Source organism: Martes martes (genome assembly GCF_963455335.1).
Source record: "Martes martes genome assembly, chromosome: 11".
NCBI classification, from domain to species: domain Eukaryota; kingdom Metazoa; phylum Chordata; class Mammalia; order Carnivora; family Mustelidae; genus Martes; species Martes martes.
In genome coordinates, this window is record NC_137899.1 from 18,710,923 (window position 1) to 18,724,349 (window position 13,427).

The 13,427-nt window shown below is 38.5% G+C and overlaps 1 protein-coding gene across 5 annotated transcripts in view; it reads right to left on the minus strand.

Moving 5' to 3' along the window:
- Positions 1–361: 361 nt before the first annotated feature.
- STARD3NL (STARD3 N-terminal like) overlaps positions 362–13,427 on the minus strand; it is a 61,408-nt gene continuing 48,342 nt past the window's right edge. For all 5 annotated transcript variants that reach the window (XM_080818850.1, XM_080818851.1, XM_080818852.1 and 2 more), the window contains 2 exons: positions 3,514–3,589; positions 362–2,413 (listed from right to left, as the gene is read on the minus strand). In XM_080818850.1, the coding sequence (XP_080674976.1) occupies positions 3,531–3,589 (59 nt within the window). In that variant the 3' untranslated portion in view covers positions 362–2,413; positions 3,514–3,530. The remainder of the gene's footprint in view (positions 2,414–3,513; positions 3,590–13,427) is intronic.

The window sequence follows — 13,427 nt, forward strand, 5'->3', positions numbered from 1 at the left end:
GATTTTGCTAATCTGACACATGAAAACCAGTATTCCACCATGTTTTGAATTTGTCTCTGATGAGGATAACCATCTTTTCATTTTTTGAGTTTTTTATATTTGTGTGTGCAATATTCATTCAGTCCCTTGACCACAATTTCTATTGAGTAATAATAATAACAAGTATGACACTCATTTATATGTGTGTCTATCTCTTCAAACATGAGTATAAAAGAAAACGTTCAATATGTGGTTAGTAGATGAACAAATAAGTGGTTGTTTTTCTTCTTTTCTAATGAATCCATTTAAAGTAGAAGTTTTTATATATTAGAATAAAACAAGACCTCATTTAAAATTGGGAAGGATTTTTTTTTTTTTTTTTACTTAAAATCAGCTTAATTTTCTGTGAAACAGGTTCTGTTGGAAACCAAGTAGAGGTTCCCATATAGAAACAACATTAAGACCCATCAGATACAAGAAAGTGGAAATTTAATTTTGTTCTATTCATTGATTCTCAAGAATGTGATCAGACTTATTTAGGGCAAATGCCTGGCCTCTACTTAGAGATCTGAACCTGTTTCCACATGTGGAAAGCACAGAGACATAGAGGGGAAACTAACAAATGACCTACAGCTCTGTGGGCTGATGTCACTGCTGGGGCTCCCAGGCAGTGTCTCCTGTGGCTTCCAAATCCCTTCCCCAACTGGCCCTGAGCTGTCCTGGACTGGGAGGTGCAGAGAACAGGAGGGTGGTGGTGCTGGAGATCCTGTGGGTGGCAGGAGGGCCCTGGTGTGGCGATGGCGTTCTATTTTCTCAGGCTTGTTTTATCTATGTGCTCTGTCAAATGTGGTTGATTCGTGGAAAATGCTTGAAGTCAAACCGGTCCCTGCTGGTTGGAGCTCTGCAAGCATTGGCTTTGGGTGTTGTAAGATCAAATAAGGACAGTTAAACCACAGCCAACTAGCTCACTTCCTAAAGGCCACAACTATTAGAAAAAACATATCCATCGCACATGCATGCTCCTGCTGTCAAACATACTCTCAGGCTGTGGGTGAGGGTCCCCTATTTTATACTGAGTTCATTCCAAGTAGCTGCTATGTGAGTTGGGATCGTATGACCAGGACTGTCGAGATGCTGCTCCCTCAGTCCACTCCGATGACACTGTTCTGAAGGAAAGAACATGCACACTCCTTGTAGTACTAAGTGATTCCCGACATTCCACCAGGATCTGCGCTTTTCCATGGCAGGTGATTTACTGAGGCTTCTATTCTCAGTCTCATTTTGTCAGTGTAGGCAGGGTGACACAAGATCCTTGCCGTTAAGCTACTAACAAAGGTAGACTGTAGTCGACACAACAGCAGGTGCGTCTTTCCTCACAAGAACAAAGACATATGGAGGCCCTGAGTTCAACTATGTCACTGGATGTCACAGGCTGAGTCATCTCAGTGCGTTCAGTAGAGTCAGGCTGAGCCAGGCTCCACAGAAGACATGCACATCAGGGAAGTGTGCGGGGGTGGGTGGGGGGACCAGACCTGATCCGACCTGCACAAAGGTCACTTTCCAGCCAAACCAGCCCCAGTCAGTACTCACAACTGAGTTTTCCTTGAAGAACACAATGAATAAGGAAAGAAAACAGAGACACAGTGTCTTCGCACGAAGCATTAAGGGAAATAGTCATGCTGGAAAGAAAGAGTTCACAATATAATTTACTTTATTTTCATTCAAATTAGCCACACAAGGAGAAATGATGGCAATGATTTCAGACTGTGGATTCAAAATAAGAGTCTCACACTATTTTGAAAAGAAAGATGCTATTCATAATGAAAATAAAACAAAAATGTCTGGTTATGCTATATATGTACTCACGTTCCCTACTGGCCCCCTCTGGTAATTCCAATACTGCAAGCCAAATACATAATGAAAAACAAGAAAAATAAAATGAACCATTTTGATATGTCGGTATTTATTACTTTTTAAAACTGTACAAAAAGCGCATAAGCGTGAGTTAAAAAACACAAGGGAAACGTTGGATGTTAAAAAAGAAATACAAAAGAAATCTGAGACATGAAACAAAAAATTCCAAACTGCGGATCAAATAAAAAGATATTTTGCTTACTAAAAAAGTGTTATTCCAATATATTCAGAAGTCTTTTGATCAGGAATATAGCACAAGACTTTGCTCCCACTATTCATGAACAGATCAGACAGTCTCACTGAACACGGGATGGATCATCACATTATCTTACCAGCCACAGACAGGTCCTAAATGTATGTGATCTGGTACAATGTCTATGAGGTATTACAATAAATAAATTCTTTATTAACTGTTCATTAAAGTCAGCAGTGGATGTCACCTTCAACTTTCAAAAGCAAGCCCCCAGCTCTGGTCCTTTTTTTTTTTTCCTCCAGTGACTTTCAGTGATGAATTTTCACACTTGGAAAAAAAGACAAGAACATAAAAATATTTAAGCTGCAGTGTTACAAAGTAAAGCGCTACACTTTGCCTTATGTTTTTATGAGAAAGTCTGTGTGCTGAAGATGGGCTGTTACAGACACAAAAAGACCTGGGTGTGGCCACACAAGAATTTATCATAAGGCGTATTAAAGCTTTACTATTCACAGGGCCCCATCTCTGCTGCGTCTCAACCATCGATGCGGAAAGCATGTCTTGAGCATATGGGGGCCCTGGGGGTGGAGAAACAGGGTTCACTCACTGGCCCAGGCTGCTCTGCAGCCAGTCCCCACCTGTCCCCGCTGCTCAGCATCTCCGAGTCAGCCACCACTTTCCTTCTGTCTTCACATAATTAGGCAGAGCTGCTGCTACTACAGTTCACTTTGTGTTTATTTGCAGGCATTTCTGAGGCTGAAGTGATTCCCTTTGATGATCTGAACAATAGGCCCCACCTTGAAGCTCATCACCTCCTGCTCTGATTGGACCACATGTTTTCATCTCAGAAGCTCCACAGCATGCAGGGGACATCGGGGTGCAGGGCCCAGGCAGACCCTGGTACCAGACTGGGCGGGCCTGAGTCCCAGCTCTGCCCCTTGCCTGCCGTGCTGCCTGGGATGGTCACTCACCATTCTAGGCCCACGGGCTCAGATGTAGACAGACACTCGGTCCCCACATCCCATCCCACTGCTACCCTCACACAGTTATTAGGGCCTGTAACTGAACAGCATCTGACACAGAGATATGCTGGTAGATGGTAGCTAGACTTACGATGGAGATCACACTGCAGTGATTTGTACTGTATACAAATACCAAATTCTAATGTTATACACCTGAAACTTACCTGTTATATGCCAATTTCACCTCAAAAAAGAAATTTTGAACTCTGAGGTATTTTGCATACTTTACAAATTCACATCTATGCAAAAGAATGTTAAATTTTACATGAATAAAATATAATTATAAATTCATGTGACTAGGATAAATCTGACTATATATTTGTACTCATATTATTGAATTTGACCTTGAAAGTACCCAAAGAAATGATCCAGTTTTTTGTTACACTTTCACTTTCAAACACTTACTTTAACAAAAGTAGTACTCATAGTTCCAAAAGCGGTTTTTCGTTGTCTTGTTTTTCTTCAGCTTCTTCTTCAGATCCTAAAAGGTAGGGAAAAGGGAAGGAGAGAAAAAAATGGTGAACCTTATATCGTTCATACATTCAAGCCCACCATTTCACTCTGGAATTATTTGTTTAGGAAGTATGTCTAACGAAATGATACTTGTTTTTCATTAAGTAGATTTTGCTAAAAATTAGGAAAAAAAATCTAGATGTCTGAGGCTAGAAGAAAAATTTAAAAATTATTTCATTTCCACAAAATATTTCATATCCACTTGCATTTATGTAGTTCATTACAGCATGGAAAATGCACATTTTATGAAGTAAGAGCAAATACATAATGAAAAGAACTATATCCAATAGGATCATAATTACAAAAATAAAAAACTAAGTACATATGTGCCAATCAGAAAGCCTACAAGAAAATAACCAGAGGACAGAATCATTTCTGGATATTCCAAAACGTGTACAACAAACTGACTTTGTAATTTCTAAATTATAATTTTTTTAAAAGGGTCTAAATAAATACTTTATTTATACCCTTTATACCCATAATAATAAATTATGTGGAATTACAAACACAAAACCAGCAGGAGGACAAACTGCTGTCTACACTGATGTGGCACAGAGTCTGATGGACAGGTTCTGTGATTGCTGTTCTGTGCACATTTTTATAAAAGCATATGTTACTCTCACAGTCAGGGAAGGAACACAAAAAGGGATCTGTGGAAAGACAAGGTAGTGGGTGAGGGATAGAGCCGACTCACACACAAAGGAGCAGCCTGCCTCACTGTTGCTTTCCTCCGGTCAGATACCACACCTCCAACAGCACATTTCTGCTTCTGAGAATGTCTGCCTCATTAGAGCCAAGAACTAATTTCGTACAAGAGAACAGTTAGCAGGGTCATAGGGAAGCTCTATTTTTAATTTCCTGAGGAATCTCCACACTGTTCTCCAAAGTGGCTGCACCAGTTTGCATTCCCACCAACAGTGTAAGAGGGTTCCCCTTTCTCCACATCCTCTCCAACACACGTTGTTTCCTGTCTTGCTAATTTTGGCCATTCTAACTGGTGTAAGGTGGTATCTCAATGTGGTTTTGATTTGAATCTCCCTGATGGCTAGTGATGATGAACATTTTTTCATGTGTCTGGTAGCCATTTGTATGTCTTCATTGGAGAAGTGTCTGTTCATATCTTCTGCCCATTTTTTAATATGATCATCTGTTTTGTGTGTGTTGAGTTTGAGGAGTTTTTATAGATCCTGGATATCAACCTTTTGTCTGTACTGTCATTTGCAAATATCTTCTCCCATTCCGTGGGTTGCCGCTTTGTTTTGTTGACTGTTTCTTTTGCTGTGCAGACGCTTTTGATCTTGATGAAGTCCCAAAAGTTCATCTTTGCCTTTGTTTCCTTCGCCTTTGGAGACATATCTTGAAAGAAGTTGCTGTGGCTGAGTGTGGAGATTCCTCAGGAAATTAAAAATAGAGCTTCCCTATGACCCTGCAATTGCACTGCTGGGTATTTACCCCAAAGATACAGATGTAGTGAAAAGGAGGGCCATCTGTACCCCAATGTTTATAGCAGCGATGGCCACGGTCGCCAAACTGTGGAAAGAACCAAGATGCCCTTCAACGGATGAATGGATAAGGAAGATGTGGTCCATATACACTATGGAGTATTATGCCTCCATCAGAAAGGACGAATACCCAACTTTTGTAGCAACATGGACAGGACTGGAAGAGATTATGCTGAGTGAAATAAGTCAAACAGAGAGAGTCAAGTATCATATGGTTTCACTTATTTGTGGAGCATAACAAATAATAGAGAGTACAAGGGTAGATGGAGAGGAGAAGGGAGTTGAGGGAAATTGGAAGGGGAGGTGAACCATGAGAGACTATGGACTCTGAAAAACAACCTGAGGGTTTTGAAGGGGCGGGGGGTGGGAGGGTAGGGGAACCAGGTGGTGGGTATTGGGGAGGGCACAGATTGCATGGAGCACTGGGTGTGGTGAAAAAACAATGAATACTGTTACGCTGAAAATAAATTAAAAATTTAATTAAAAAAAAAAAGAGAACAGTTAGCAGAGAATCTTAAGAAAAGATTGTACCCCATGTCTTAACCTCATAAATGTCACATGGCTCAGGTTAAGCTTGTGGTAACATACACAGATGAAGGTATAGGGGTTAGAAGGCTTCACTTTTCATCCTATTAAATTGCTGTAAATCATAGTCACCCTGGGGCAGACTAAATGCCTTCTCACTTTGAAATGAGTCTAAGGCAGATCGTCATACCAAGTCTTCCTGCTTCTGGACTTAACTGTCCACCTGTCAGACAAATGGCACTTGAGCCACCGGAGCTGACATGTCTTGTAATTATTTGGGAGTCCTAAATAAAGCCAAACTTTTAATTAAAACATAGGAATATGTATGTTTTACATAATTTAAAAATAAATGCTAGCAAGGCCATCTGGTTATGGTCAAGTGAAGTTAACAAATCTCCTTGAAAAGCAACTATAAAACTGGACTAGATGAACAAAATTAACCATTTCAGCAGTTGGGCAATGTCCAAAATACACAACAATCAGAAGTGATTTTGCTTGAAAAACTGCAGATTGGAAACAACAGTAATGCTCTCGCCTAGAGCTGAGCCCATTCCTCATCACCTCCCAATACCCAGGTCCACGGGCATGACGGTTCTTCTAAGACAGGATGGCCCATGAGGACTAGCAGTACAATTAATTACACAGAGTAAGGAGCTGGGTTAATCTGGGATGGGAGCGATGCGAAGGTGAGCTGACAAGCTGTGTGGTGTGCAAGCAGGAAGGCCAGGGGCTCTGCTGGTCTGCGGTTGGGGTCATGACTGCCGCAAGCATATGCTCGACTGAAGCTGTGTGCGTGCTTAGCAGGGACTCAAAAGAGCCCAAACCAGCTGCACACTTCCTGCTCGACCCTGAGGCTTTGGACATATTGCAGAGGAGATGTGAAAAGACTCAGCAAATAGTACAAGCAGAGGAAAACTTGAAATTCCCTAAAATCTGAATATGCTACTCAATATAAACACATAACTATCTGTCAGAGGATGGAAGTCTTTATTTAAATTTCCAGTATGATTCATGTATACTGCTGTATTCGTTTCAGATGTACGATATAGTGATTCACCAATCCCAAACATTACTCAGTGTTTATCCCAATAAATGTACTCTTAATCCCATTCACCTATTTCACCTATCTGCCTACCTACCTCCCACTCCGGTAAAAAGTTTGTTTTCTGTATTTAAAAGTCTGTTTTTTTGGTCTTTTTTTTCTTTCTTATGTTCTACAAATGAGTGAAACCGTATGGTATTTTTCTTTCTCTAACTGATTTATTTCACGTAACAGAGGCTGGAAGTCTTATCAAGGTGCCTGAGCACAACCTTCACCAGTCACTGGCTATGACTAAACCACGTAGATACAGAGGGGTCCTGGGGAGCTAGGCTTAGAAATAAAGGAGTAGAGCCACTAAGAGATACAAACTGCAGGGGACATAACTTCACAGATTTAGCCTAAGCAATTTTTTAAGCAAAAGAAGAACAATAAAAGCAACCTTTTGGGGGAAAAAGTCAGACTCTAGAGTTGCTAAAATGTTTTTTCCACAAAATATTTTTCAATTAAAAAAAAATAAAAAGAAAGGCAAAGAATCAACAATTAGGTGGCAGAAACCCTGACAATTCAATAGAAACTGTCTCTGAGTGTGTCCAGGTTTTTTATTTAGCTGACAAAGACTTCAAAGCAGCTATTATAAATATGTTCTAAAAAATATGGAAAGCCATGTTTAAAGAAGTAAAGTATGACAACAATAAATGAACACACAGATCTTCTAAAGGACGCCATAAATTATAAAAAAGAAAAGATTCTTTAGAAGTAAAATGTAGAATAGAAAAATATAATAACTTAAGTAAAGTATTCTCTAGAGGAGTTTAAGAAAATATTCAAATCGGCAGAAGAAATAATCTGTGAACCTGAAGACAGCACTGTATGTTATCCAAGCTGAGTAACAGAGGAAAAGACTGAAGAAAAACTGAACAGAGCTCAGAGGCCAATGAGATAGCACTAATGGAATGGGACTCCCAGATAGAGCAGAAGAAAAAAAAGAACAGGAAAAATGTTTGAAGAAACAATGGCCCAAACCCCCTTATGGCTAACACGCCCAATATTGTTGAGAAATGTTAATCTATAAGTCTAATAAAGTAAAGGAATACCAATTAGTATGTATACAAATATATTCACCTAATAGGCAACCTTCTGAAAGCCAAGAGTGCATGAAAATAAAAACATAAAACATCAGATCTCATAAGAGGTTGCTAAAGCAATGTCTAGAAGAAAATTTATAGCTTTAAATGCCTACATCAGAAAAGAAGAAAAATGTAAACTCAAACATGGAAAAGAAGAGCAAGCTAACCCCCCCCCCCCAAACAGAATAAGGGAAATAAAAACTGGAACGGAAATAACTGAAGTAGAATGCAGAAAAACAAGAGAGAAATACCAATGTAAACCAGTTGGTTTTTTGAAAATATGTCAACAACTAAGCAATTTTGAAAAAATTATGAATTCCTATAAATTCACAAATTATCAAAGACTCAAGAAGAAAAAAAAATCTGAATACATCTATACATAATAGGTAAAGAAACCGAATGAGTAATTAGAAGTCTTCTCACAAAGATAACTCTTGTTCCAGATGGTTTCATTGATGAATCTATCAAACATTTAAAGGAGAAATAATATTAATCATTCATAAGAAGAATTCATTCAGAAAACAGTATGTTTGGAAAGACATTCTAATGTATTCTATGAGGTCAGCATTACTGATATTAAAGCTAAGGACTTAATAAGAGAATTACAGACCAAAAGGTAAAATATCATGAGCATATGTTTTATATGTACACATATGTACAAACATTCTCAGGAAAATATTAGCAAATCAAATCCAGAAAACTACTACTGGATTATACAACATGACCAAATCGGATTTATCCTTTATATATAAACAGTTGATGTGATATACAGATAGTACTTAATGTGCATCATCATATCAACTGAATACAGGATAAAAACCATACTATCATTCAACAGATGCATATAAAGCAGGTGAAACGTTTAATGCTTATTCATGATAAAAACTCTCACACTAAGAATAAAAGCAAACTTCTTTTTTTTTAATATTTTATTTATTTATTTGACAGACAGAGATCACAAGTAGGCAGAGAGGCAGGCAGAGATAGAGGGGAGGAAGCAGGCTCCCCGCTGAGCAGGGAGCCCGATGCGGGGCTCGATCCCAGGATGCTGGGATCATGACCTGAGCTGAAGGCAGAGGCTTTAACCCACTGAGCTACCCAGGTGCCCCTAAAAGCAAACTTCTTTAACCTGATCAAGGGCATCTGTGAAAACCCACAGCTTAAAGCTGAAAGACTGACCACGTCCCCCCAAAGACCAGGAACAAGACAAGGATGTGTGCTCTTGATATCTCTATTTAACAAGGTACTACGGTGTTAGTGCGGCTAGAAAAAAAAATAAAATATATTTAACAGTGCGGCTAGAAAAAAATATATATATATATTTAACAGAAGAAAATTAAATGTAAAAAAGTCTTTAACCACAGATGACATGATCTTGTATGTAGATAATACCATGGAATCTACATGTACACAAAACCAAAATTAGAACTCATGAACAAGCTTATAGCATTGTCACAAGGTACACGTTCCAAATACAAAATATCAGTTAGATTTTTATACACTAGCATGGAAAACTGAAAATGAAATTAAGGAAACAATTCCATTTACTATAGAACTAAAAAGGATAAAACGCTTAGGAATTATATTAACAAAAGAAAAGCAAAACTTATATGCTGAAAATTATAAAACAATGCAGAGAAAAATTAAAGAATATCTAAATAAATCCAGAGAGGGTCCATGTTCATAGATTAGAAGATTCAATATTGTGATGCCAATTCTTCCCCAATTCATCTATAAATCCAATGTAATAGGCTTTACTCACAAAAATTAACAAGCTCAACCCAAAATTGCCATGAAGACCCAAAAGACCTAGAATAGACAAAATAATGCTGAAAAAGAACAACGTTGGAGAACTGATGTAGTCACCCTACAGAAAAAGTTGGGGGGAGGCCTGCACCCAAAATTTGATTTGGATGATGAGACTGATGATGCCGCACACACAGAGGGTGTGGAAAGCTCCATCACTCCATCACTGACACATGAGGTCCTGGGGACAGCAGGGAGGGCCTTTTAAGCACAGGCTTGCAGCACCTGATTTCGAAGTTACAGAAAGATTAATTTACAGAGTAAGGCCAGTGTGGTACTGGCGCAAAGAGAGCATACAGGTCAGTGAAAGAGAACTGAGAGTCCAGAAATAAACCCTTACATTGATGGTTAAATGGTTTTTGACAAATGTGCTGAGTTAATTTGGTGCAGAAAGGGAAAGTCTGTTGAACAAATTGTACTGCAACAGCCAGATATTCAAAAGGCAGAAGAATAAACTTAATTCCCTACCTCCTCCATACATGAAAATTAATTCACAATGGGCCATAAACTTAGTGGGAGAGCTAACACTATAAAATATTCTAGAAGAAAACATAGGAAGGATACAAGACTAAGGCAAGGAGTTCTTAGATATGGCTGCAAACACATTATCCATAAAAGAATATATTCTGATAAACTGGACTTCATCAAAACCAAAACACGTGTTTCAAAAGGTTCCATGAAGAAGATGAAAAGTCTACAGCCAGCGAAAGAAATACTTGTACGTCATTTAAAGGACTCTTACCTGAAAAAGGACTTTTATCTATTTTATCTAGAATTTCTAAGGAATTTTGCAATTCAATAAGAAGACACACAACATAACTTTAAAAAAAAAAGGTGGTAAAATAGACATTTCTCCAAAGAAGATATATGACTAATTAATAAGCTCATAAAAAGGTTCTCAAGGTTATCCATCAGTCCTTAAGGGGCAAATGAAAACCACAAGGAGAGAGCACTTCACACCTGCTAGGATAACCATAATCAAAAAGCCCCTGCCAGGAATGGAAGAGTACATGGAAAAAGAAATCCTTACACACTGCTGAATGTGACATGGTACGTTTTTGAACTTTGAAGTTTGAAGTACGTTTTTGAACTTTGAAGTACGTTTTGAACTTTGAAGAACAGTTTAGCAATCACTTGAAAAGTTCAACAGAAACTCACCCTAAGATTCAAATCAAAACCACATTGAGATACCACCTTACACCAGTTAAAATGGCCAAAATTAACAAGACAGTAAACAACAAGTATTGGAGAGGATGTGGAGAAAGGGGAACCCTATTACATTGTTGATGGGAATGCAAGTTGGTGCAGCCACTTTGGAAAACAGGGTAGAGATTTCTTAAGAAATTAAAAATAGAGCTTCCCTATGACCCTGCAATTGCACTACTGGGTATTTACCCCAAAGATACAGATGTAGTGAAAAGAAGGGCCATCTGTACCCCAGTGTTTATAGCAGTCATGGCCACGGTCGCCAAACTGTGGAAAGAACCAAGATGCCCTTCAATGGACAAATGGATAAGAAAGATGTGGCCCATATACACTATGGAGTATTATGCCTCCATCAGAAAGGATGAATACCCAACTTTTGTATCAATATGGATGGGACTGGAAGAGATTATGCTGAGTGAAATAAGTCAAGCAGAGAGAGTCAATTATCATATGGTTTCGCTTATTTGTGGAGCATAAGGAATAACACAGTAGACATGGGGAGATGGAGAGGAGAACAGAGTTGGGGGAAATTGGGAGGGGGAGACGAACCATGAGAGACTGTGGACTCTGAGGAACTAACTGAGGGTTTTGGAGGGAAGAGGGTTGGGAGGTTGGGTGAGCCTGGTGGTGGGTATTGTGGAGGGCACGTATTGCATTGGAGCACTGGGTGTGGTGCATAAACAATGAATTCTGGAACACAGAAAAGAAATTTAAAAAATAAAGAAAAATTAAAAAAAAAAGAAAAAGAAATTCGCCCTAATATCCAGTGAGTCCTCTCCTAGGAATCTAAGAAAAATAAAAGCAAATGTCCTCACAAAGACATGCACATAAAAGTTCATAGCAGGATTAGTCATGATAGCAAACATGCCCAACAATTCCAATGTCTAACCACTGATACATAAAGAAAAAACTGTATGTCCCTAAAATGGAATAGTATCAAGTCACATAAAGGAATGAACTACTTATACATGCCACACCATGAATGGCTGTCAAGAATATTATACTAAGTAAAAGAAGCCACATGCAAAAATTATATATTCTGTGATATTGATATCAATTGTCCAAAAAGGGCATATTTTCAAGACAGAAAGTAAATCAGTGGTTTATCTAGGACTGGAAGTAGGAGTGAGGGTTAGTTAAAAAATATTTTTGGATAATAAAAGTGCTCTAAAATTATACTGTGATGTTGGCTTAAAAGTATAAATTTACCAAAAATCATGCAATTGTATATTTACAATGGATCAATTTTATGTTTTCCAAATTATAACTCATTAAAGCTACTCTTTTTTTTAAATCAAGGTTAGATGGTATCTTCAGCAGTGATGTTTTAATACACTTCAAACTTTTTAATAAAAAGTAGAAAAACTATGTTTCAAATCTGTTGATTACACATCGAGTGACTATAGAATTGATCATCTAAATGAGAACATTTCCTATAGATCAAAGGAGTTCTAGTAATAACTATATGGAACCACAGGAGTCAGCCAAGACTGTCCAGGGCAAACCAGTATGGCTGGTTGCTATTAGAAAGTGTAAAATTATAATTACAGTGTCTTTCTCTAGATTTGCTTACCACAGATTGTATTATGCAACTGAACTATTCTTCAAATTAAGTCTTTTGATGATTTACAAGGTGGCTAACTTTTTCTCAGCATCACAACCGGTTCACTTCAGCTGTCTGACCCCACATAACACCTTCAGCCCAACTGTCTGACAGAGGATTGTGGTTCCCTGTTCCTTCCACTGAATACATAGGGAAGCAGGACACAGTTAGACCAATATGCAAATAGGCAAACACACCGCAGTTATAACCCTTCAAAGTACATCTAACAAAAGGTGCTAATTTTCCAAATCTCTATGATAATAAAACTCAACCCATCACACTTTACAAGGAAAAGTGCTAACATTTTAATTTTTGGTGATTTTGATTTATTTCTCTTCTCATCCATTCCTTCCACACCTATCCATCTACTCTGTGCCGTTGCCTCACTAGGTGCTAGAGAAAGAAAGTCAGAAGGCCAGCAGCCCCCAGACGCCCTCCCCTCTACCAGGGGCCCATCAGCACTGGATCCGTCCCAGAGCAGCAGGAGCCCAGATGTCCTGTTTCATTTGTAGCCACTGGCCAAAAGAGCCCATGGTGCTTTAGAGTCGAATCTTACATTCTAGGAACCTTATCCCAATAATAGTTTTAATTTTAATAATTTCCTAACTTGATGGTCAGACAATGAAAATCTAATACAGTAAAGTCAGTACTTCGAACACTCCTTCTCTGCCTGCTACTCACCTGCATTTTGTCTTGAACAAAGCACAACACCCTGACAATGTTCTAGCTCAGCAACTTGATCCAACAAAACGGTAATGCTGCCAACCACCACTAGGTGGGGGTAAAAGTCAGAGGCAGGAAGACAACCATAGATTCAGAACTAGAAAGCTTGATGAAGAATGTCTAAGTGGTATTCCTCCTGTTATTATTCTGGTCCTCTGAACTTCTAACTTAAGTAAATACATTACTACTAAGAACGTTTATTACTCTTAGAAAAATAAAGTCTACATGAAAGCATGAACAACAATGTAAACTTCCTTTTTTCAAAAGGAGTC